The 25208-nt window shown below is 42.0% G+C and overlaps 2 protein-coding genes across 2 annotated transcripts; one reads left to right on the top strand and one right to left on the bottom strand.

The window, feature by feature from the left end:
* Positions 1 to 401: 401 nt before the first annotated feature.
* On the bottom strand, positions 402 to 11139 carry LOC149339429 (zinc finger protein 830). Its single transcript, XM_089548217.1, has 9 exons — positions 10999 to 11139; positions 10788 to 10883; positions 10586 to 10682; positions 10464 to 10494; positions 9322 to 9440; positions 5741 to 5886; positions 3897 to 3974; positions 2400 to 2476; positions 402 to 870 (listed from the first exon to the last, which is right to left on the bottom strand). The coding sequence occupies exons 1-9, from the start codon at positions 11119 to 11121 to the stop codon at positions 708 to 710; spliced, it is 930 nt and encodes a 309-aa protein (XP_089404343.1). The 5' UTR covers positions 11122 to 11139; the 3' UTR covers positions 402 to 707.
* Positions 11140 to 11421: 282 nt separating this feature from the next.
* On the top strand, positions 11422 to 24990 carry LOC149339430 (uncharacterized). Its single transcript, XM_089548218.1, has 6 exons — positions 11422 to 11675; positions 11880 to 12052; positions 12195 to 13435; positions 17991 to 18103; positions 22129 to 22310; positions 24749 to 24990. Exons 1-6 carry the CDS (start codon positions 11551 to 11553, stop codon positions 24922 to 24924), a joined length of 2010 nt encoding a protein of 669 aa, XP_089404344.1. The 5' UTR covers positions 11422 to 11550; the 3' UTR covers positions 24925 to 24990.
* The last annotated feature ends 218 nt before the right edge of the window (positions 24991 to 25208 follow it).

A 25208-nucleotide genomic window follows, 5' to 3' on the forward strand; every position in this document is an offset into this window, starting at 1 on the left:
ACATCAACATACTTGGAAAGAGCCATAGTATTGATTCTTACTATGAATTAAAATTGGATGGAGTTGTCTTCAGAGTCCCATTAAGCATGAACACCACATATTAGCTCAAACGTTAATTAATGCTCATGTTCTGCAAGTATGATCGACACTGTGTCAGTTGTTAACAATTACTACTGCCTTCTTTCTGAAGATTAAACTGAAGAATTATTTTATGTCTTCATGGTGGCCTCTCAATCCATATCTCCAGGGTGTATGTCAGGAGAGTTGGTTTCTTTACTAACATAGAAAAACATCGATTAAGTAAGCAAAGTATTCAAGGAGTAGCACATGCTTTAAATCAACATCAGAGAAAAAATGGCGACTACCACTACTTCCCCAGAAATAAAAACATTCAACACGTCTGCAAAATCTGTACACTTTGTACATTTTTAATGGTAACTCAATAATGTGATGATGGTAAGAATAATGTGTTGATGATGCAGCAGTAATGTAGTAACAGAGCGCATGTTGCAATGGCAGCAGACTTGAGAATTTGGGAGACTTGGCAAGTTCACGCACATGACTCACACCGAGGTCAAGTTTGCCTTGCATAGATTCGAGGCGTAGCATAGGCACACAGCTACCTCTCGAAATGGCTCAAGAGAACTTTCTTCAAGCAAGCCACCAATAGACATATCAGGTGGCAAAGCAAACAAGACAAGGCACAATCAATCGTTCCACGCTCCCTTTGCCCGCCAGCTCAGAAATTCATCATATTCCTCTTCTTCCAAATCACTGTTGCTCTCTTGATTGGCATCATTTGTAGTCACTTCCTTCTTCATTAGGTCTTCTTTCCTCTGCTGAAGCTGCTCAACCCGCTGCCAATTTTGGCTGAAATAGAAAGAACAGGCCCCCTATAAATAACACTCCTCACTTATATTTCACTCCAATAACGGTTCCTGTTTAATGTTTCCTTTCTTCAAATGATTAGTTAGATCTTTCAATAAAATATTCCTACAATGAAATTAATTTTTCACTGGGTTTATATGAAGATTATCACAGTGGCAAAGCTTTTCAATCTTTGCCAATAATAACCATACAGAAAACCACATGAAGTTCTTAGTTTTAAGTATCGTCAAAAAACATCTGGTGAAACAGCATGCAAACACAGCACACGCAGCATGAGTATATATACAAGTGATGTAATTCAATAACGTAGTGTTCAGATCAACTTAACATTCCACAGTCCACCTGGGCACTTATAACGCCTCAACCATGACAAACAAAGTAATGCCAAAAAGCTTGCTGATGAGATTAAACAGGAAGCATATCAGAACTCAAAGACAGTAAGGTTTCACACTGCATTTGTTGAAATGTTCTGTGTCAACATACAAGTTTTGCAATACAGTAGACTCGAGACAATTCAGACTCGGATAATTTGCATTTTCGGTGATTTCAAACAAATTTCAAAATTTGATCAGAATACATTTCACAGCTGAATAATTCAAGCTGCAGTTCCGCCTAATTCAAATTTTTTTCGCACTCCAACATTCACGGCGCGCGAGAGGGCAGCAGCTGAGGTTGGATACAAGGGTAACGGCATCACCAATGACTACCGAAAGGGGACCAGTGTCGAGGTGAGGTGTGACCGGCAAGCAGTGCTCACCACGAGCTGCTCCCTCTGCGCGGTGAAGCCTGCTCACATGAACGCCATCACTTGCGAGGAAGCTTCACCACAGCCGCATCGCACCGTGCAGTTATCTAAGCCCTTAGCATTTTGAAGCAGTTATGTTTCGACCTTCCTAACAGTGTGCACGCAGAAATGCGAAAACTCGTTGTTGCAACTGCTTTCACTAAATAGCAGATGACCATTGTCCATTTTTCAACAACTGAATTTACTTTGGTGCAAAACAGTCTCTTTTTTTTTAAGTTTTTAGGAGCCATTCGCTGATTCGATTTTCAGATAATTAATCAGAACGTGTTTTCCTGTCCCTTGAAGTCTAAAATAATGGGATCTTAATGCATTGAGAAAGCAGTACAATAATAAACTTTTTTATTAACCACGCTACCAGCTGAAGGCTGCAGGATGAATAAACAAATCAGGGCCTTTCACCTGTATTTCCATTGTGCTAATGCTTATAACTAGGTTTGCCTGAAAAAAAGGCTCCAAAATACCATCTGTGCATAGATACCCATAAAGCAAATCACAGATAGACTCAAATCATATTTAGATGAACTTCTAATAATTGAAATAAAAATCTATGCTCCCCAGAGATATGAATTGATTAGGGTCTACTGTAAATAACAATTATGCATGAAGCACTAGTACAATAATAAAACATCAAAAACTATTTTATGCTGTATTTGCATTAAGAAGTCACAAATATAAAATGCACAAATTTTACCAAGTGTGTACTTACATCTGTTCATCAATTTCTTCAATATCACGCTCCACCTTGCTCTCTTCAATGTCCTCAGCCATGATAGCCTCTGACACCTGGAAAGAGAAAGTGCGTTAACCATAGTCATTCTGTCTCAGGTTATGTGCTATGTGCTGCTTCTTGGAATGTATTTACTTGCTGGCACTGTTCTGTATAATTCAGTGTTTTTTCAAATATGAACACAAAGTGTTTCTGTACTGTATAAAATAAGCATGAGTATAATTCCCCTATTCACAATTTCCTCGCCAGCATAAATCTACACAAGTGGAGTCCTCCAGCAATTCCATGCGAGCCATAATATTTCTTAAAATTCTGCTAATCAGAAGTTTTTGAGGCAAGAAATTTAAATTTCATCAAGCACACTCTGCATTTAGGTATATTTAACATGGAGTCTGATTTATGACCTATTCACACATGCTGGTAGTACTTCCAAAGTAGTACACATCTGCACATATACAAGTGTTTTTATTTGCACACCAAGGACTCCTGCATTTCACACCACCACTAAAAACCCCACTCCAGGGCACCTGTCCTAGTTCATTCCATTTACTAGCAGGGCCATAACGCTACTACTGGCATTGTAATAGCCAGTACCTGTTGCCAGAGCCATTGAAAGTTTCCATTGTGACCACCTATTGCTGTTCTCAAGCGTTCGCCTGCCCTCACACACCCTGTGTGTACTTTCACCACTATATGGGTGAAAATTATGCTTATTGGATGCAAATGTGCACCAAATAGAAGCACCAAAGGGTAGAAAACCACAAGCAGGTTGGAAACAACTGCCACAATCTATAAACTGCATCTATACATTTTTATCTATACATTTTTAATGCATACGAAGTGCATAAACTTAACATTGAAAGAACTTCTGTTCGCTTAGTAGTGAGCAATAATCTGCTCGTACAACCTCCAATTAAAACAGTCTTGTGTGGATAAATATGCAGGCTAAATATGCAGCACTATGGTAGCAAAATAGGCTGTTGGTGAAACATAATAAGGACTGCACAGTGTGGGGGGAGCGAGACACAGGAAGGAGTCTTTTGTCCTCGCACTTGTGTCTTCCCTTTTCTGTCCAGTACGCCTTTTATTATGCAGCTCTATAATATCTCTTAAAATAGCTAAAGCCTGAGTACTTGAAAATTTCTAATGTTGCAGACATCGTAATCTTTAACAACTTTCAAAACATGGGCAAAGTGCTTGAATACAGTCAGCACACAGCTCAGAGTCCACAACAGACCAACCTGACATTGCCCTAAGTAGCAGACAAGTAAATAAAGTGACCTCAAAAGCCAAACAATAAACTAAAGTTGGTACACATGGCCCCACAGAACTTATCTGTGCAGGTGTTGTCATGAATGCACAGGGTTGGAAATTAAAGACACATTAGCTTAGGTTCTGTTAGCATCCCACCAGCAAAATACTTCACCAGATGAAAAATGCTTGAGGTAATGACTGGTCAACAGTAGAGTAACTTACAGTAGTTTCTTCTGCAATTTCCTTTCTAAATTTCTCCCACTCCTCTTCAATTGGGTCCTTGTATTCCACGTTCCTCGCCTGAGTATTGAACACACACAGACAGCAAGTAAGCTCCTGGCAAGCATAAATTACTCTCACTGAGATCATAACACTTCACATACAGGCAATAACCATTGGCCACATTGTGCTGCTAACTAGAATTGATTCAATGAAGACTGACCTGCAATAGAAACAACATCATCCCAAAAATGTTCACACAAATCGTGGGAGGAATGCTATGCACGCTTTAAAAAGCCGTACAGAACCACTCCCAGATGAGTAAGGAGTGACCCGCACATATTTATTTAATTATTTATTTATTTTTACATACTGCAGCCCCTATTGGGGCTATTGCAGGAGTGGGGTTAACAATTTGGTACAAAGGCAATGTAAAATACACACACAAAAAGATACCTAACATGGTTGAATACATAGCACGAACAATGTGATAGGCAGTAACTAAAAAACTGAAGCAATGTACAATGAACACAACACAAAGAAGACATCATGTGGCACCGATAGCTCTTAAAAATGAGTTTAATGGAAGAGACTGCGGTGCGCCAGGAGTTAAGTTCCAATGTTCAATAGTACGAGGAAAAAAGCTGTGTTTGAAATTATTAGTATACCGCTGCATCAATGTCAATGTATTGTTTTACAGTTTTACAATGCAAACAATGGTTTTGCAAAATGTTTTACCTAATGTTTACATTTTTTGCTATAATGACAACATGATCTTAATGAATGACACAAACCTCAAGATCATGCTGTCATTCATGGCATGAGTGGAATTTGGCAGCACATTGCTAGGTGTTTGCAGCAACCTTCGCGCACTATGGTTACTGTTTTGTTCCACTCTACAAGTCTAGTGCATGGACATCCATCACGATCTCATCTAACTAGTTTCCCATGACCAATGCAGAAAACCGACAGCTGAAGAACACCTCACAACAGGCCGCAGTACACCATCAGGCTGCACCAGCTACTGAACACACCTATAAAGTGTGCACCAGAGCATTTAAGGTTGATGACTTACACCAGCAATGGAATAAACGTAGAGCTTGATGATTATCACTCTAATAATTGTCTGGTTTAGCTTTCCTTCAGGTACTTCGTGAGCGTTACTGAATGCAAACTTAGTTCCTTACAATCATTTCGTGCTTTCTAGGGTCAGGAGAATAGCCGAGGGTTCCAAAGGACTAAAGCAAGGCCTGTAACCTTTATTTCAAACCAGAATGCCACAGAGAATGCCTTACGTTGCACAGATTTAGTCCTGATGCTGTACAAGTACTGGCAGCATCTAACAGTGTGTTTTGCCTCTACCCACTGGTCATGCAGTATTTCTTTGGCAACACAATGCCATAGGAAAATTCAGAATGCACAGGTCACTCCAAATATATACGGTTGTGTTTAAAGCAGAAAATGCTCAAAAAGAAGCAATCACAGTTGAAATGAGAAAACTTCTGTTAACGGAACAATTCTGATCTCATAGTTTCATAGTAATCTAAATCACCCCGCCGCGGTGGCTCAGTGGTTACGGCACTCAGCTGCTGACCCGAAAGACACGGGTTCAATCCCAGCCGCGGCGGCTGAATTTCGATGAAGGCGAAATTCTTTGAGGCCCGTGTGCTGTGTGATGTCAGTGCACGTTAAAGAACCCCAGGTGGTCGAAATTTCCGGAGCCCTTCACGACGGCGTCCCTCATAGCCTGAGTTGCTTTGGGACGTTAAACCCCAATAAACCAAACCAAGCAATCTAAACTGAGCTACCCAAAAAAGTAAATAATTACACCTTAAGTTGTGAGTTACCTTTGCATCCAGAACAGGGTCATCAAAGAAGCCTTCTGGTATTGCTTTTGCAGGTGTTTTTTTAGCTGACGACTCTGGCTTTGGTGGCAATGGTTTATCTGTGACAGCTGCTTTTGGCTGCACTGAAGCAGTTTTATCAAAGAAATCTACAAGAAAAGAATACAACAGTAACAATATCACAGACTGATATGAACTTTGGAAACTGTATGCAGGTTAGAAAGCTATGCTTTGTAGGAAAGTGATTCTACACACCGTGCAATGTTACATGCGCCATGCAGTGTGTGGTTACTTGCTGGACACATGTATATATCACTTTATGCATAGTATCTTACATCAGCAGTCACTGTCAGGCATCCTTGCAGCCAGCTCGAGGTAACCATGTGACTAAAATACTAAGCAAGGCATGTAAATTTTTCATTTACAGTGGTCCCAAAGCTGCCTCCGTCTGTCAAAAAATTTACTAAGTACTAAATACTAATTACTAAGCAAGTAAATTTACTCTGCGCCACTGAAGTAAAAATCATGCTTGCTAATATTCAGTATTCTCCAGCTAATCTGCCCCACAGAAGTAATAATCATGCTTGCTAATATTCAGTATTACCCAGCTAAAATCTCGGCATTTTGCTGCTCCCATTTTAGTTGTCTAATTCGTGTTTCATTTGATGTTGACACCATGCTTGGCATCAGAAATTCATAGTGGGCACAAGGCACAAAAAAAAAACTGGATGTCTTTATGTCCATGGCATGGAACATTAAAGGAGTATAGACACCTAATTTTGGTGGCATGTTTTCTTCTCTGCAATGATGCGGAAGACACTACTATACATGAATCAGCATGTGGTATTCACCTATGACCGCTAAATAATTTTATGATCAAATTTTTCTACCATGCTGTTTCAGTTTCAGCAGCTGAACGATGGTTGTGATGTCAAAGTGTGGTTATATGTCACGTGAGGCATGGAAACACTATGATATAATTGCTGCTTCATCGTTTTAATTCACTACCGTGCTGAAACCAGCCTTCCTCAAGAGCCAGAATGACAATGAATGTAGAGACAGCGATTGTGTTGCTGTTTTTTTCATGCCTCATGTGACCTATAACCCCACTTTGACATCACAGTCATCATTCAGCTGTTGAAACCGAAACCGAAACAGCACGAGGAAGAATTAGACTAAAAATTATTTAGTGGTCGTAGGAGAATACCACGTGGTAATCCATGTATACTAATGCTTTACATATCATTACAAAGAAGAAAACACGCACCCAAAAGTTAGATGTCTATACTCCTTTACATTTAGATATGCATCCTGTGCTTCCGCATAACTGTTTTAAAAGAAATTATGCACTGTGAACTTATAATGCCAGCAGCACAGAATAAAACAATTCAGTGGACACCAAAAATAACATCCAGAAGGAGATCCTGCAATCAGTAACTGCATTGGGGCCTCCTATTGCTTGTAAATAAGCACTGAATAAATCATCAAGAAACAGCACAGTATAATCAGTAGAAATTCAAGAAAAAATGTTACACAGATACAGAGAGGAAGTATACATGCACTAAGTCCAGTAAAGCAAATTTATGACATAACACAGTGAAAGTAATAGATCAAGTCAAATCAAGCAAACACACAGCTGTATAAAGAAATAAATACAAAGCAAACAATTTTAAAGATCACATAAAATCATTTTGTAAATGCAAGACAGAACAAAGAATAATGAATCAAAGCAGCAGTAGAAGTGAAAAAATTATATAAACTAAATCATGTCCAGTTAGAAAAAAAAATGGTAGGATTTTACCCCAGTTAAAGGGCAACTGCAGCACTTTTCTTAAAAATTTCGCGATATTCAAGAATTCAAATCTATATAGGCTGTAGGTAAAGCATGCCAAGTGTTTTTGCACTAGCATTCAAAATAGTGCTGTAATCGACGATTGAATTTCGCACTTCTCCTCAATGCACCGAAAGAGTGCTGGAAAATTCAGCGTGATGAATTACCGCTGTCGTCAGTCACACCCTGCCATGACTCTTTAGACGCTGCCAAACAACTCTCGGCAGGGTTTGCCTTTGGTGGAGATGGTTTTTTCCTTCAAAGCAGGCGCTTGTGCATTGGAAATGTACCAATACCTTCGATGACATCATGCGCTCCCCCACATGGCGTTGTGCGCTGCGGAGAAGCTTGAAGGGAGTCCGGATTTTAATCGGCGATTACTTCACTACTTCAAGTGCTAGCCCAAAAAGACTTCGCATGCTTTACCTGCAAGTTTCATACATTCAACCCTCTTAAGCTTGTTGATTTCTGAAAACTATACAGTTTCTCTTTAAACCGAGCAGGACGTGCAAAAGTTTTTCAAGCAGATGCAAGTTGATGGAGAGGACAATGTACAATGCAGAGTGCAAGAGTGTGTTGCAGTTTAACACGAGGCGCGATAGGCTGTGGCGATAGCATAGTGCTCTCGTGCGGTGGCCAGCGAAGCTGATCTGTTCACGCCGCGGCGAGTTCAGAACTCAGTTGCAGCAATATTTACTTTATTTCTGCAGGCTGGCCAAGGTCACCTTCAAGGTCATGCAAGCCACAAGATTCTTGGTTGGGTTTGACCATGTTAAATAGTGCTTTTGCACTAAAGATGGCCACTATACAAATGCTGAGTAAGATGCTTTTAAGCACAGTGTTACTATATTCCGAGATAGAAAAGCTGAAAAACGAACCTTTGGTTTAGTGTAGCTTGTGTACGCCTGTGGCAAAACTAAATTATCATTGAGCACAGATTTAGTGATGCTAATGAATTAGTAAACATTAGTGTTGGTATACACGCACATCACTAATAGCATGGCCTTGAATGAAAGGTAGAGGAATTCGATTATTTGTCAACCTGCAGATAAACTTGCCTACATTACTGATTATTTGTTAACCTGCAGATAAATTTGCCTACATTATGTTTAACAGTCTTGGTGACAAACAGAATATTGTTACTGTTTAGTAATAGAATACTGCTAGAACAATATGGGACTTCAAGGGACTACTCTGACAGCTTGATGTTTTACAGTCTGAAGTAAACTGAGGTAAGTATTAAACCATAAGTAATTCCCCAGCATATTCTACCAAATATGTGACTGAAGAAATGCACAGGATAATAAGAGAAACACTCCGTGATTGAAGTATTGGCAGGTTTTAGTAATTAAACAAATTCTGTAGGCAATTCGTACATATACAAAAGTAAACAGGCCACTGAGCATGTGTTTGCAGCTGTGAATAGCCTTTGTAGCTAGATCCATGGTGTTCCCGACAATTGTAACAGTGCCCCGCAGTACGAAAAAAGGAGGGCTGTCTTCCTAACACTAAGCACCTCTGTACTTCCTGGAGTTCCATCAGAACCAAAATGTGTGACTTGCGTTATTTTGATAAAGACTGTGCATGCCATCCTTCTGAACTGTTTATTGTGCGCTGTTTTTGCGACTTGTGCTATTGTTTGCTACAGACACCTTTTATTCTGACCTCTGAGAAGCACTAATTTCATCACAACTATCTGTAATCTTCACTGCAGTATTTATCATAAATGACAAGAACACAAGAGCAAACTTGCCCTTTGGAAGTGCAGACTCAGTAGAATTTGCCTTCTGAGCAGGCTCAATAACATCCATGTCTTCATCCGATGAGTAGTCTTCTGTGAGGAGAGGACCTTTTGCCTTCTTGTGAGGGGGACTGCAATGAATGAATACAGCGACAAAACATGCAGTTTGTCGGTTCAATGCTTATTCAATGCTATTAGTTTTCTTACCATTTTACAAGAGGGGGTCTTAAAACAAACATATTTATTAATAATTTCGCAATTATGAAATCTTCAGGAAGCAGGTGTTCTTGTGTGCCAGTTCCAAATATACCATTTCACTTCGTGTAAACAAGTTTGCGTGCATTTATGTAATATTTCATGGAAGGTTTTCAGTCTTACACATTTACGAAATTGTGCTGCAGAGAACTCACTGAAATGCATGCCATTGGTTTTTCTTGACATCAAGAAATACGATAAGGGTAAAAATATTATCCTGTTTATCATAGAATTTGAGTTACATAGCTCTGAGACTGTCACTTCAGAAAGAAAAAAAAAAATTATTTTCTTGTTTCTTAAGTGGCAACTTCCTATAAGTTGTATAAACAGGATGGTCACAGGCGATTTCAGTCTTTCTCCATTTAAATAGCGATTTCACACTCTACCTTCATTTAAATATGCTGCCACAGCCAGGTCAAACACACAAACTCATTTCATATTTACGTGCATTACTCATCCACCTTACATTCTGTAATTGTTGGCATTCCAAGATTCAAGAATGCATATAGATTGAGCAAGTGAAATGCAAGCGGTTTCATTGCCACAATTAAAGCCACAGTGGTGGCCATTAAAAAAATGTGGAACCATATCAATTAAATGCCTAATGGCTATCGACATTTTACCTACCTGGAGCCCAGGTAAAATATTTACTGCCACTCAAACCAATCCACCAATGAACGCAATAAACATGAATAGCCATGTACAGAAAAGCACTAGAGCATGAAAGATGCCTACCAAAAAGTTCTTCCCTTCACGTTATTTATAGCTCTCAGAAGTAATTAAAATCATTAAGCCACAAGTATTTCTGTTATGCAAGACAAAAGTTTTCACCTGGGCAAACTACCTCAAAACAAGATTTCTGGGAGGATTATGACAATTATCTAATAACATGCACCAACCTGGCGTTTCCCGGCAAGCTTCGACCTTTATCTGAAATAAAAGCAATCCAAACAGTTTGGCTGTTAATGAGAACTGACCATCAAGAAAACCACTCATGTCACAGCGGCGTCGAAAAACGCACCGTTCTGACTGTCAGCTGACGCATCGTTTCGGCGCTTGCTGAGAAGGCTGTCACCTTGTCCACGATTCGCTGTGCTTTGTTTAAAGTCTTCCACATTCTGACATACAAGAAAGACAAACACAGCGAAGTCGCTCAATTTGCCGTCCTACTTAGCAAACCGGAATTAAAGCGATCGTTCAGTAGCCAAATACCATTGACTTACTTGCTTATGGGCTTTCCCGAGAACATGTGTTGCCCATAATGTCTCAGTCTTGACGTGGACCATACATACTGAGCACATCAGCTGCCCTAAACTGTTATATGTGGATTATATTAAGGAAAACAAGAACATCAGTTTTACACAGCAGTATGCAAGCCAACCCAAAACGCAACGGCTTCAGTATTCACAACGAAGCCACAACAATCATAAAAGGATATTTGGCATATGGAGATGTGATTTTTTTGGATGACTGACTTAAAGCTTCCTTTCGCTCTCTCATCAAGCGCTTTAAGTCATCTTTTTGGATAACTTTTTTTCGCGCACCGGGCGCTGCCATCTTGGTTGGATTGAACTGGATTGGATTTTAAATAGAACGGTTGCAGTCATGATGGTCTTGGCGATGAATTTTAGTGCAGATTTTTAATGCAAGTAATTTTTGAACATTTGCACTTTTAAAAAGTGTACAGGAAGTTTATAGAACTGTCTTAACAATTTTATGATGCCTTTTCGCGCTGACTCCTCTATTTTTTTCTTAGTCAGTATTTCCAGTGACTTTAGTCAGTATTTTAAGGTAGCGCTATCTAGGGAGTATTTTGTACACTGTAACGTAAGCATAGTGGCTCCCGAGATCTGCAACAAGACCAGCTACGGGGGGAGTCGCCCAACCAATCGTAACGTCCCTTTTCGCTCTCAGAGGCCATGTAAACACACGCTGGAGCGCTGAAGACACCGTAGAGATCAAGTGGAAAAGCTGAAAACGGCCGTCATGGCGTCGTCCGGAGAAGTTATTGCCCCGGTAAAGAGCGTCGACAAACTTAAATATTTAGAGAAATACATGTCCGGGAAAGAAAAGAAGAAAAAGAAACGGACGAAGGTCTCTTCAACCCAAAGGTATGATTCGTTTGAATGCATTCCGGATCATATGGATCGCGGCTGCTGGATTGTTGTCGGCAGAACACCCGAAAACATAAAGTGGGCCAGTTTGTTTGTGCCACAAACCCCGCATTGTGTTCACGTTCACGTGCATACACAATAATCGGAGCAAGTGTTGTGTAAGTGCCTCTGTTCCCGAAGTTTTTGTTCGTTTGTCAACAGGTTACGTATACTCGACGATGATGTCGACCTGAAGCAAATTTCTTCGGCACACAGTCGAGAAGCAACGCCTGAAGATGATGAGCCAGCAGTTGCGTCAGTTATTGACGAAAGACCTCTCCATGCCCGTGTGGCGGAGCAGTACACATCGGCCCAGTGGAAAAAAATTGGCAAAGGTGAGCGAGTAGTTGGCGCCACAAATAGTTGGCGGGAATGTTTTGAAATCCGCACCTCGTTTTGTGGTAGATCGTTGGTGGAAGATGCTTTCAGCAACGCCTAGTGTTAATTTTGAATATGTGCTTACTTTTTTTTTTGTAGATGCAGGCAGTGAAGAAGTTCGTGGATCTTCCAAGCAGGGGAGGACTGCTGACGATAGTGATGAATCACCTCCTCGAAAGCGGCATCAAGCTTGCTACAGGAGCAGGCACGATTCTGACAGTGACCTGTCCCCGGAGCGACCAGGAGGTGTTGCAGAGTCTCCGGCAAAGCGCGGTGAACTCGAAAGAAACTACCGGAACAGAGGAAGCCCACCTGCTGAGCCAGTGTCAAAAAACTCCCACCACAGGTCTTCGCCTCAGAAGGCAAGGCAACACTCGGGAAGTGATACGTCGCCTCGTAGAAGACCCCCGTCACCACCCCGATCGAAGAGAAATAAGGAACGGTCTCCCAAGAAGCAGCATCCATCATCATCATCTTCTTCGAAACACAGGCCTGACACAGATACATCATCCAGTTCTCATAGGCACAAGAAAGATCAGGCAAGTGCATATCGCGGTTCATCGCCAGAAAGGTTTTATTCTGATGTTTCTGAAGTCAAAGTCAAAGTGGAACCGGCTGATGCAACAGAAAGGAAGAGTATCCGTAACAAAAGTGATGGGAAACAGAGCAGAGGACATGTATCACCAGGCGAACCACCTGACTCTCCTCAGAGAGCGCCTGGAAGAAGAGGCCGCACTGAGCATGAGCATAGATCATCTAAGCATAAGATTCACAAGTCTGATGAAAGACATCACTCTCCACAGTATAAAGAGGTGAAGGTGAAGACAGAACCACTGTCTCCGCGGGATGACCGTGATGTCCGAAGGTCACGTGTTAGGCATGACTCTGACAGTGACCTGTCCCCAGCTAGGGTTTCAGGTGCCGCTGAGGACATTGATAGTGACCTTTCACCAAGGCGTTGCAAAAGAACTGATGATGGTGCCGTGCCCGGAATGCGTGGTGGCTCTGACAGTGACTTGTCGCCGCCACGCCCAGGCACAGTCACAAAAGCTCACAACAGACGTGGTGGATCGGACAGTGATTTGTCACCAGTGCGTCCTAGGAAGAAGAGTGAAAGCCCGGTCCCAGTCGAGCAGCATGGCTCGGACAGCGATTTGTCACCACCGCGCCCTCGTGCCGACTCACCTGCAAGACCAGGAAAGCAGCACCGGAAGCAGAACAGCACAGCAGACCACAAGAGACAAGACAGAAAGTCTTCACCTCCCAGGTCAAAGCACCGGTCAGCGGCAGCACATGTCAAGGTTGAAAAGGAAAGTCCAAAAAGAAAGGCCAAGGAACCGGTGAGGTTCTTAACTTTTTAGTGTAAGTTATGTAGTGGTCTAGAGTGCTGATTATTACAAGTTTTGCTGTTATCTGCAATGCAGTAAGGCTCTAGTCGCCTGTTAGTGTTACTGCATTTTTTTTAATGGATGACCTTATGCAAATATGCAAATGATCATTTTTCATGTGTGGCAAATATGCAGGCAAAAAAGAAATGGAACTGTGATTGCAAATACTTTCATTGCAGGTGATAGGTCTTGAAGTTCTTTTGCTTTGTGGAGAGAACAAAGCTACGAGGCTTTTGGTTTCAGTTTCATGTATTGCATGAATGTAACCAGAATTAGTAACCTTGCTGTATGTGCGTAGTGATGAGTTTTGTGTCGTGGACCAACTAGTATTAGTTGATTTGTCACAGAAGACACTGTGCCTAGTTTTTCTTCTTTGTTTAAAAGGGATCAAATGATTTAGTTTTATTCATTTTAAAGCGTAATCCTTACTTGCCCCATTGAGCAAAAACCCATCTCTCTCTCTCTTTCTCTCTCTCGGCGTGTAAGTGTGTGAGAGAGAAAGAGTGAACACTTGATGGTACCCATAAAAGCTGGCATTCTCATGCAACCTGGCAGGTGGACAGGTGTCTAATGATTGGTTACGCGAGGTTGCTCGGGACAACCTGTATCACACAAGTCCCACCGGTGGAAGCACCGCTTAACTGTTGCACCACTTCGCCAGGAGTGGTATGAGGACTCCCAGGGATCTATGAATGTGAAGTAGAGAAAGACTACGAAGTTAGCGTGCAGATCAGAAGGGATGCGGCGGTGCTGCGGCAGCGGCTGCGTAGACCCATGCAGAGGTAGAATTGCTAGCTGCGTGGCATCAGATTACATCACACCACAGCGCATGGCGACTACGTTCGCAAAGTGAGCAGTCGGGCTTAGGTCTGCTCTCACTTGAGCAGTCTTAAGTGTATCTGCCGATCTTTCTTTTTTATAATATAAATTCATTTGGAATGCATGGTATTTTGTTGTGTCTCTTAGAATATGCTTTGTGTGCCTTATGGAAGCATGAACATACTCAACTTGGTGTCAGTAGAGCATGCTAGAAACAGCCAGACTGTGTCTTGAAGCTGCTTAGCTGGGCTGGGAGGAAGCAGCTTGCAACACATATGCGTGCTCCAGACTGTCAGTAATTCACAGAGCTCTCTGCATGCTTTGGTTTTGTTGGCAAAAGTGATCATGCATTGACGTTTTTGACTCTGTGGTGTTGTTCGAGATGACTTTCAGCACTTCTCCCTTCACACCACACGGTGCTGAGGTTTTACTGGCGACAGCGAATTATGAGGACTTCAGTTGGGGTGTAAATGTCGATCATGGTTATCGGCATCATCTGAAGAGGAATGCGTGTTTTTCCTCTCCTCAAAGCCGCCGTGCAACATTTATCATGACCTTTTCTTCCATTGTGCCCAGGCTACAAAAACATGAACATTACGGATTACGGCATCTTTCCTCTACTGTTCTGCTTATGCTGACTTCATTTGGGGCTTTTGATCGTCATCTGAGATCATTGAATGTCTTAACCAACACGCGCAGTAGATGCACTTTGAAATGTGCAATGTCAGAAAATGTTAAATTGGTTGTCGCTAACATATTCGTACACAGTAAGGGCAACAAGAAATTTTGGCGCTTTTTTTTTTAACACCAAAAGTGAACAGCGACTCATTTCTCTATGGACAAGACGTATTGCTTACCCTTGCAGTGTCTGGTTACTTTCTTCATTTGCTGGCTACAGGTCTCTGAGGCACTGCCGGTACGAAAGACCACGATTTGCAGGGGCCGAACATGGCCTTTCAACTTATGTTTTTTTTTTTCTTTTGCACACAACCTTTCGGGTTCATTTTCTACTTTTTTTCTGCAAATCTTTGTACTCTTCTAGTGCGCGGTATTATAGCCTGACTTCAAGACTGCGCAATTTCAGCTCTCTGCATTGCTTTCACTAATGAAATCCAAGGCATGCTTGCGCAATGCTTAGCGTAGTCTTTCAGCTTGAATAGGCGGCACTGGAACACAGATCATTCGCTGCTCACTTGGTCTATTTACCTCTGTTCTTGCCTGTACTAGGTGTAAAAAATTCTTCAAGCTCGTAACTATTTTAAACACTTCTAAAATGGACAAGGTGGATTTGATAGAAAATGTTCTTTGATGCATGCCTCCGCACAAGTTTAAATCAAGGCAGTTCTGGTAAATACTAAAGTAGCAGTAATAGCAAATGCAGTAGAGTACTTTGAACTCTGATTAAAAAAGTTCAGCTGGGGAAATGTCATCTTCCATGGGAAACAATGCTAATGAGTTTTACGAATTGGAAAAACAGCACAATCAAAGACGAAACACAAGAGAACGACAAAACACCAGCGCTTTGATTGCGCTGTTTTTCCAATTCGTAAAACATGTACCAACCAGCCCGTATTTGCCCTCTTCTGGAATGCTAATGAGGTTGAAAACTTGGACTGCGGCTACATATTGCTTTATACTGCATATTCTCTGCATGGCACGTGAAAGAGAGAAAAAAAGACAAGGGCAGCTAGGTTAACCAAGCACATGCACATAGCATATCACGTACGTGACTTGTAAAGTAGATTAATGCACTACATGTTTTCATTCTCATTGTTTCATGTCCACTGGCCCCTGATCCATGCCTAAGACTTTTTGTTTGTGTTCTGGGAATGGGCAGAAAAACTTTCAGACCATTTGCACCCATGGTGTGCATGGTGTGTTTTCTGTTTGTTGTGAAAATATCACAACACGATTCAAGTGAAAAAATCTATTCAGGGACTTTCGCTTACTGCAGTGCTTTTTACTTGGATAAACTGAGTCTCATATCATTCGGAAACTTGTGAAGCACTTCTTATTAATGAAAAGGTGTGGCATTTTTGTACCAACGAACCCTGGCTGACCTTTGCATTGTGGCATCTTGAAGTGCTGCCATTTCTAATTTATTACTGACCACTGCCCTACGCTGTGCAGCCCTCGGCACTGGGGCTGTGGATTAAGCGCCCCACCTGTCTTCAGCCACTTTAATCTCTCTCTCTCTCAATAACTGTTTTTACCACCACCACTTTAGATAAGTCCTGTAATGTGTCGTCAGTCCGACAAGTAAATCAACACCACCCGTAAGTGAGTTTATGTAGAAACAGTTGCTGGCTGTAGCACATTCCCAACTTCCTTTTCCTTCCTGTCGTACCTCATGTGCTGTCCTAATGGCACAGGACAATCGCTTGTGCTGGCCAGTGTTCCGCCTCGGTTGTCATGCCATTTTGCAGCTGTCACATCCATGTTGTTGTTGTTGACCTCTTCTCCATCAGCAAAGGCTTCATTTTTTTCGTAGCTTCCACTTCCTTTTTCTTCATCTCAGCACCACTAGTCAAATTGCAGCTATGAAGTCTCTCTCAGGTGCTCCTGACGTGACGTTCGCCCTATCAGCAGCATCCACTTCATGAACAGAAGTAGTATTGTATAAAAGCTTTTTTATGCACTGGAAGCAAAGAAATTGCCGGTTAGCTAATACAACACACTTTCTTGATGTTGTTTTTGTTAGCCGCCGCGGTGGCTCAGTGTTCGTGGTGCTCGGCTGCTGACCCGAAAGACGCAGGTTTGATCTCGGCCGCAGCGGTCGCAGGCCTGTGTATTGTGCAATGTCAGTGCACGTTAAAGAACCCCACAGGTGGTCGAAATTATCTGGAGCTCTCCACTACAGCGTCCCTCATAGTCAGAGTTTCCTTGGGATGCTGAACCCCACAAAATTGTTTCTTTATGTTGAATTGTAATTCAGGTAACAAAAAAAAAAACTGCCTCTAAACGATCCCTTATAGGCTTTTGATGTGAAATGGTGACATACTGTTCTCAATGTAATTTAGCCCATAATGTTACGACAGCAGTGTTTTTTTTTTTCCTCCAAAACAAAGCTGTTATATAGAAGCGAATGAACTGAAATACATTTTGTTCGCAACTCATCAGCTTACCACATTTTTCCAGTGGCGATGAAAAATGAAAGAAAGCGAGCAGGGCTCCTGCAGTGTGTCTCCTATGCACAAGATGACAGTTCGCTGTTATGCGGTTGCCAGACACCTTCTAATATTATCTGAAAGTAGGGTATTGTTGTTCGTGCATTCCAGCTCGACGGAGGAGCTCACAAACTGTTTGTCGCGAACTCGCGACACTCGTCCACAAGAGGTTAAGCCTCTCTCTGTGCTTTTGAAATGCAGCCTAGTGAGGGCTTGAAAGAATGCTTCTTATCTGTGTTTTCCAGTTTCGTTTGGTACACTGGTACTTAAAGAAATTGCAGCCATGGGGAGGGCCATATTGGCGCCGCGCCTTTACAGTTTTTTCTCATTTTTTGTACATTATTCACACTTTTAGCAGTTGTTTAGATGTGCCCGAAACCAGCCAACACCTCCTGTTTCAGTGCCATCCACAATGTTCACTTTGGACCATTGTCTTACAGGAACAGGACACCTATTCCCCCTGTGTGCTGTTTGTTACTGTCCTTTCATTGTTATAAGCTCATTTATGTTGTTCCATGCAGGAAAAAATACAAGAAGTGGTGAAGCTTCGGGACACTTCTAAAGCAGACAGAGCGAAAGAAAAAGCTGCCAAAGAAGCAGAGATGGCCAGTATCTACAGCAAGTGGGGAAAAGGGTATGACAACGTTCTCCTCTCGATGCTCTTGTCAGCTGTGGTGACATTTCTCATTTTGATTTGCGGTCCCGGTCATGAAATCGGACAGGGAAATTTTGGCTTAGGAGGCCATCTCTCTGCATTCCCGTTGGACTCTTAGCACTGCTGGAATTGCACACATTCACTTTTCTGCTCTTGTGTTTTTAAAAGTATGCTAGCGATAAGACCCCCTCTCACCGATTTCGTCGGTCTTTGTCTGAAGCCTGTGGCAGGTTGCCCACCTGCCACCATAGGCAGGTGCCCATTGTGGCCATGGGTTTATGGCCACAGGTGGGTTTCGAACCCATGGCAGCACGAACAGATCTGTTTTGGTGGCCACGGCATTAGGCCACTATGCCACCGCCACAACCGAACATCCTGCGTGTTTAACTGCCAGTTTCTTGCGCTGTGCTTCGAATGTCGTCATCTTCATCAACTTTCATCCATGCACAATGGATCCAGAACATACCGCTATCGAACTGCCCTCTTAAAGCCTCGAACCAATCTGAAACTGAAGTGCAAACCAAAGTGCAAACACACCTAATTTGCATTTGCATTTTCACACCTTTGCACTTGCTCTCCCTTCTCACTTGCCCTTTAGCTACCTTTGCTGCTTCAAAGTATCATACAGGCGTCCCAGTTAAAAGAAGGTTGCAGTGACACCAGTCTTTGAGTGACTGCAGACAGTCGCTCAAATAACTGCCCGGCTAATGGCTTCTCAGAAAGTTTAAAGGTGTAATTTTGTCAGTAGTGGTGTTTTTCCCTCTTAGGTCACTGCTGACATACTAGAACATGCGCAGCACACTCTGCGCAGCATGGAGCCTGGCCAGTCCCTCACTGTATCTCCTTCACTTTATTTACTTTATTTGTTAATGATACAGGCGTAGAGACGCATTCCTCGGCTTCTGCAAAAGAAAAGTGGCCACTGTCATGATTCTCTGGAACTCATGAAGGCTTTCCTAGTTTAATGTGGACGTGAGCAGTGTGAATTTAAAGGAAAACAGAAAAAGGGGAAAGTGGAGACCTTCTTGCTGTGATACGGGCAGCTGTGCCTTGTACAGAGAGCAGTGCAGGGCACACCCACAGCTGCTGGTTCCTCATAAGAAGGAGTTGGTTCCTGGATGGGAGGAGTCCTTAGTTGGGTCCGGAGAGATTTGGCACTTTACCTTACCCTGTGGTCTTGATTGTGATACTAAGCTCATCGCATAAAGAGATTTGACAACGAAACCAAAACACTTAACTGTATCCAACCCGGCATATGAGCAGTGGGAGGTGACCCTGACCAGCGAGACCCTGGATCAGCAACTTAAGTTGGTTCAGCAAGTCCGTCGTCAGTCAGCTAAAGCCAGTGGCGCCTTGGACTAGGGGTGCCACCCAAGTTGCTCGAGCAACCTTCCTCAATTCAAATAAAAGTTCTCTCTGTCTCTCATGGCTTGCTATCATTGTGTTGCCCTAGAGTTGGGAGAATGTGCCAAAGGACTAATCATGAGGAGCAGTACCTTGCAGAGTGAGAAAACATTGAAGGTGTCTTGTTAAGGCTAGAGAGCCACATTATTGGTGTTTCGGTCCACTTTCCTTTGTCTTCTTTTGTGAGGAAAATTTGTAAAACTGTGAACGAAGAACACAGGGCAGGAGAACTATTTACCCCAATGCACTTGGATTTGCTTTGCAGGCTGTACAAGGGGAGTGTTTTGTTGCTGAGAAAAATTATATAGCTTGTTCCTGTTCTGTTTTTTGTTCGGTTTTCTGGTCATTGTGACTATGCGTGCTCTATAAACTTGCTAAAGTCAATGCTATTGCAGCGCAAGTCAAGAAATGCTTCTTATTTGTTCACATTACTAAGTACAATGTACTCTTTACAAGCCTCGTTGCTTTTTGAGGTCATTGGAATGCAAAGCTTTTTGCAGTCTTACTATGGTGAACTTGATATATAGTCGTGCCTTCTTAATAAGGCCCTTGTTGATATGGACGACTCAAATTATGGACAGTTATTGTGGGGAACCAAACTTTTTCAATGGTTTTGTGACTTGTTAATACGGAAACTCACTGTCCAGACTATGGACAAGGACAAGGCATAGAGCCCATTTGGGCCCATGTATTTTTGTCCCATTGATATGGACAGTGAGGAGAAGAAAATTTCGACGGCCCCTAAAGATTGTTGATTGTTCCGCTTCTTGTATTTTGAGGATAGGACACCATCGAAAGACAGTGCCTGAGTGATAATGCCAGACTGATAGCCTTTGTGTGTGTGTGATTTCATGCATTACAGTTGCAAAGAGCCCTGTCAACACACCTTGCCATTTGCCGCATCGCATGAATGGCTGGAAAAACGAATTCTTTCTCTGCAGCCTGTGCTATGTTTAAAACCACATTCAGAGTTTTTGGCATGTGAACAGTTGTAGTAGTAGAACTTTATCACGCCTTGAGATGCCATTAAACGTCTGATGGACCTCTAGGCACTTCAGATGTGCTTCAGTCTGCACCCCATTATTTTAAAGGTAATGGCGGCCAGAATCTTGCACTCGGAGCTTCCAAGGTTGCCCGATTTCCACTTCACAGCACTCCACTATGCACAAAATCGGGCCATAATCACGGCATTTTTTCAGAATATTTCCTTTTTTTTTTTTAAGACAGTTCGTAATTAAGGACAACTTGCTTTATGGGCACTTTTGGTCGGAAACCAAACTGTTCAAATGAATGAGACATGACTGTATATAGTGGTATGTCTAGTTAGATGTGCATTTTATTCGTTTCAGGCATCAGTGATGATGCAGGCATTTCACAACCAAGGTGGGGAAAAGACATATATAACGGTGGAAAAATATGTGTGTAGTGACTTTACAGTGAGCATAGTTCTCCACATGAAAAGTGATAAAATACAACTAGGGGTTGGATGTTTTGGTTTAAGCCGAAAGACGCCAATGAAAGTATGTATGTTGAATTCATTTTTGAAATTCAGTTTTAATCAGAAAAGGTCACTATTCTTGACATCCATGTCACAACTAGCTAGCTACTCTGTACCAGTAGGTCACGGGAGAAAAGAAAGAAAGGGCTGGAATCAGAAATGCTGTGGGACAACAGTATATATCTGGAATTTAGTATCGTGTTTGTTTGTGAATTTGGAGGCACTGATCCGGGAACTCAGACGCGCCGTTACAGATCAGGAGGCGCCACATCCTAGCCAAGTGTTGTCGGCTAGCGTGGCGCCATTTGCTCAGGCTTATCACTGGCTTAGGGCCATCACTTGGCTAAGTACATTTTTTTCGCTGCGTACTTTAAATTTGATGCCGCGCAAAAGAAAGCCTTTCCCACATGCCTGTCTGGAGCCTTCCACATGAATACATTCCTGCTGTGGGACACACAGTAGGACATTTTTTACATCTTATTACATGAGGCTGTAGGCCTGCACAAAGAGCTGCCAAAGCCAGCTTGACAGGCCCTCTTCGTTGGCAGTTCTCATAATGTCAACAGAAAATAATATGGACAGCATCTTTGTTACAGCAAAAGCAAAACATAGAAGTGCAGTACATGCATAATGCTAGGCACACTACTTGACAAAAAAGGATATTACAGTCTGTGATAACTAGATTTCACCTGTGGATCACACAAATACACACCTTACTACAATTTAAAACACACACAAAAAAAAATGAAAAGTACTACATTTTGAAAAGATTGTGCAATGTGTTGAAAGTAATGTTCTCAAGCTGGATGTTTCTATGTGTAAACTGTTCAGTATCCTATTTGTTTTGCAGTGTTTGTAAACCGCACATTGTTCTACTTGTTTTAATGTTTCATGACTCAAAAGGACACATCTTAAAGGATTCTCTATTATTTCCTGAATCAGTTATTTTCTGAATAAAATCATTGCTACATTTAGTCCCTTGTTTGTATTTCTTGCAAAGCCAGTTGTAAAGATATTGTAAATCATCGTCATAATGTGGGGCATACATGGTGATTATGAGAAACTATACCTGAAAAATAATTTCTGCACTCATTCATTCCAGTCTTGCACAGCAAGAACAGCAGAGCCAGAAGTTGGCGGAGCATCTGCATGAGATGGCAAAGCCCTTCAGTCGTTATGAGGGTGATGAAGACTTGGAGAAACATTTGAAGGACCAGGAGAGAGAAGGTGACCCAATGCTGAACTACATACGAAAGAAGAAGAAGAAGGCAGACGACACCAGTGGTACGTAATGTTGCTGACCAAAAACACCAGGAAGCTAGCCCTGTATATCCGACCTTCCTAAACAGTCAGCGTCATTGTTCTTTGTGCCTTACCAGTGGGTGATATGTGCATTACTTCTATGCACCATGACCAATGTTACCCTTCAAGGAGAGGCTTTTAGTCTATGCATAAACACAAACAGCCCTGCTTGCCAGGAGACCTATCGCTTTTCAAAGTGTAGCCTTTTTTCCTTCCAGCCTCTTGAGATTGAATTTCATCTCGCTAGTGACGTAGTGCTTCAGAATAGTTGCTGAATTTAATCACTGCAAAAGGCCTATTCATTTGCAATATTTTCTATTTCTGATATTGCTGTCTCTTCTTATCCCACTGAAAAGCTTATTCTCAGAGAAAAAATAAATTGAAAGTGGGAATGTTAACATATTTAGTGAAAGTATACCTGGTTGAGCAAACGGTCGAAAAAGGGAGAGCTTGGCCGGAGCAACCCAGTCTTGTGCGAATTTTTTTCCCAGGCATTCTGCTTTTAAAGAACAGGGCTATTGGCACGTGATTAAATCTCACATTCACCTTAATCTGCAGCCCTCTTTGTCTATTGGCTGTCTGGGCAGCTAGGGAAGTGCTTCACCTCCTGGCATGTGTTAGCCTATGGCATGAAAGCTGTACAGCCATTTCCCCAAAAAATTACCCCCACCCCGCATTTTGCTGCAGAGCAAAGACGATTTTTTAGCGACATGTGGCAGAATTTAGCATTTGCTGCAGTTTGCCGCAAAATACAGAGCAGTTCCACCACTGTCAAAAAAAAAAATTGTGTTTACCATTTTCTATGCTTCACACAACCACTTTTCTTGGCAGTTGAACAAGAACTTTAGAGCCAGAGCACGCCCTTTTGTTCGGCGTAGTGGAATATAGTTCCTGGTTGCAGTTAATGGCTTCCTCATAAAAAATATTGTACTGGTAACACTCATTAAAATATTTAGGGCATATTTTTCTAACTGCACATTTTTAGCATTAAAAGAATCATCACAAAACACATTTTTTTTTTATTGCAACAATTTTTGGGGGCAAATCCTGTTGCGCGAAGCTTCCATAGATGGCGCCAGCTATACCACTGACAAGAGTGAATCGACCAGTTCAGCGAACCAGGCGGCTGACCTGCAGCTAAACTGTTGGCAGGGTGACACTGTTACAGATGCTCTGCCCCTGTCCCTTTCTCTTAATTGCCAAAAAAAGTTGTCACAGAGTATAGCTGAGCCCTGTGAGAGGCCAGTGGAGAATGAGGCAGTGGGAGAATGGGCGTTATTCCAACAGGTGAGGCAGATGGAGAAATAGTAGAATACCAATACCGCTGGCCAGCTTGGGGAAGTGGTCTCCTACTCTTTCACCTCTATCACTTTACATGACGTGGTTCATGCGATTTTCTACTGGCTCTTATGAGGACATGTTCATCATGCAGGGTTGATGTAATGTAACAGTTCCTTCCCCAAATCAATTGCATTTTTAAATTTCCCACCCGTCGCCACTGGCTAAAGCAACATCACACTCTAGGCTTCAGCCAGTAACCAAGGGCTAAAGTGGGGCTTGGTGTCACTCCAGTCAGTGAGGAATAGGGGATATTCAAAATTCCGCAAGTGCGCTTTCACGCATAACAATGTTGTCCCAAACAAGATGGCTGACCATGCGTTTCCAGCTGAAACAAAGCAAGAAAGACTGGTTTTTTGTTTTATTCTTCCAAAATACGTTTCCTACATTCTAGCCACACCTTTAGCGCCTGTCCTGTAGCCCACGTAGTTCCTTTATAGCGAAGTCGGCCATCTTGTTTAGGGCAAAATAGTTATGTGGGAAAGCGCACTTGCGGAATTTTGAATATCCCCTATTGCGGGGCATTTTAAAATGGCATGGAGTCAGTTTGGAAATTGTTATATTATACCATTCCAGTTGATGTGTTCGAGAGCAAGATATTAAGGAAAGCTGTGTTACTAAAATTGTATTTGTGCCCGTTGTGACAGTGTTCTCACAGCTGACGTCAATCGCCTGTCTTATATTAGTGGCAAAAGCATACGGAGCTGTGTTGAAACTGACGAAAAGGAGCAATTTTTTTCATTTTTTTTTAATTTTTACTCTGCAGAGCTGGCAAACTTGATTAGAATGTCCACAAAGATTTCCCTTTGTCCATCCCGCATTAGAATAAGACTGCAAATTTATTTCAGTGTATTTTGAGGTACTTTATGTAAAGAAAAGATCTGCAGCATGTTTTCATTTTGTAGTCTCTACAATAACCGAAATGTTGAGACATGGAGGGGCAGCTCATTGCACTTCAGTTCGACATTTTATTTCTCCAGTAAGGCATTCAGAATGCTGCCCATGGTTGTCACAAGTGTAATGATATGAAATGGTATCATGCATATTACTTCCTTGATTGATTTCATACTAAATTTTTGCAGGACGTCCCAAATACAGTGGCCCTGAGCCCCCACCAAATCGTTATGGCATCCCTCCTGGCTATCGTTGGGATGGAGTGGACCGATCCAACGGTTTTGAAAAGAAGCTGATTGAAGCAAAAAATAACAAGATGGCAACTGAAGAAGTTGCATACAAGTGGAGTGTGGAAGACTTGTAGTCTTCTTTCTTTTGTCCAGAATGTGTATCATCTGTTTTTACATAAAAAGTTATTTAAATATCGAAACCTGTTTGAAGTGACCCTATGGCTTATATAGTCTGAGCTGCATGATTAGCTTGATCTGCAGCACTGAACACCTCCTAGTTTCATGTTTGCAGGCAAAACCCTATTATAGCCTTGCTTCATGCTTTACGCCTAATTCCTGATGTGTTATGCTTCTTCGAGCATCTATGTCTTAAAAAAAAAGGGTATAATGGTATCGTTCTTGCAGTGAAGTCATAAAG

The sequence above is a fragment of the Amblyomma mixtum genome, chromosome 6 (assembly GCF_055824585.1).
Source record: "Amblyomma mixtum isolate Tamu chromosome 6, ASM5582458v1, whole genome shotgun sequence".
Taxonomy (NCBI): domain Eukaryota; kingdom Metazoa; phylum Arthropoda; class Arachnida; order Ixodida; family Ixodidae; genus Amblyomma; species Amblyomma mixtum.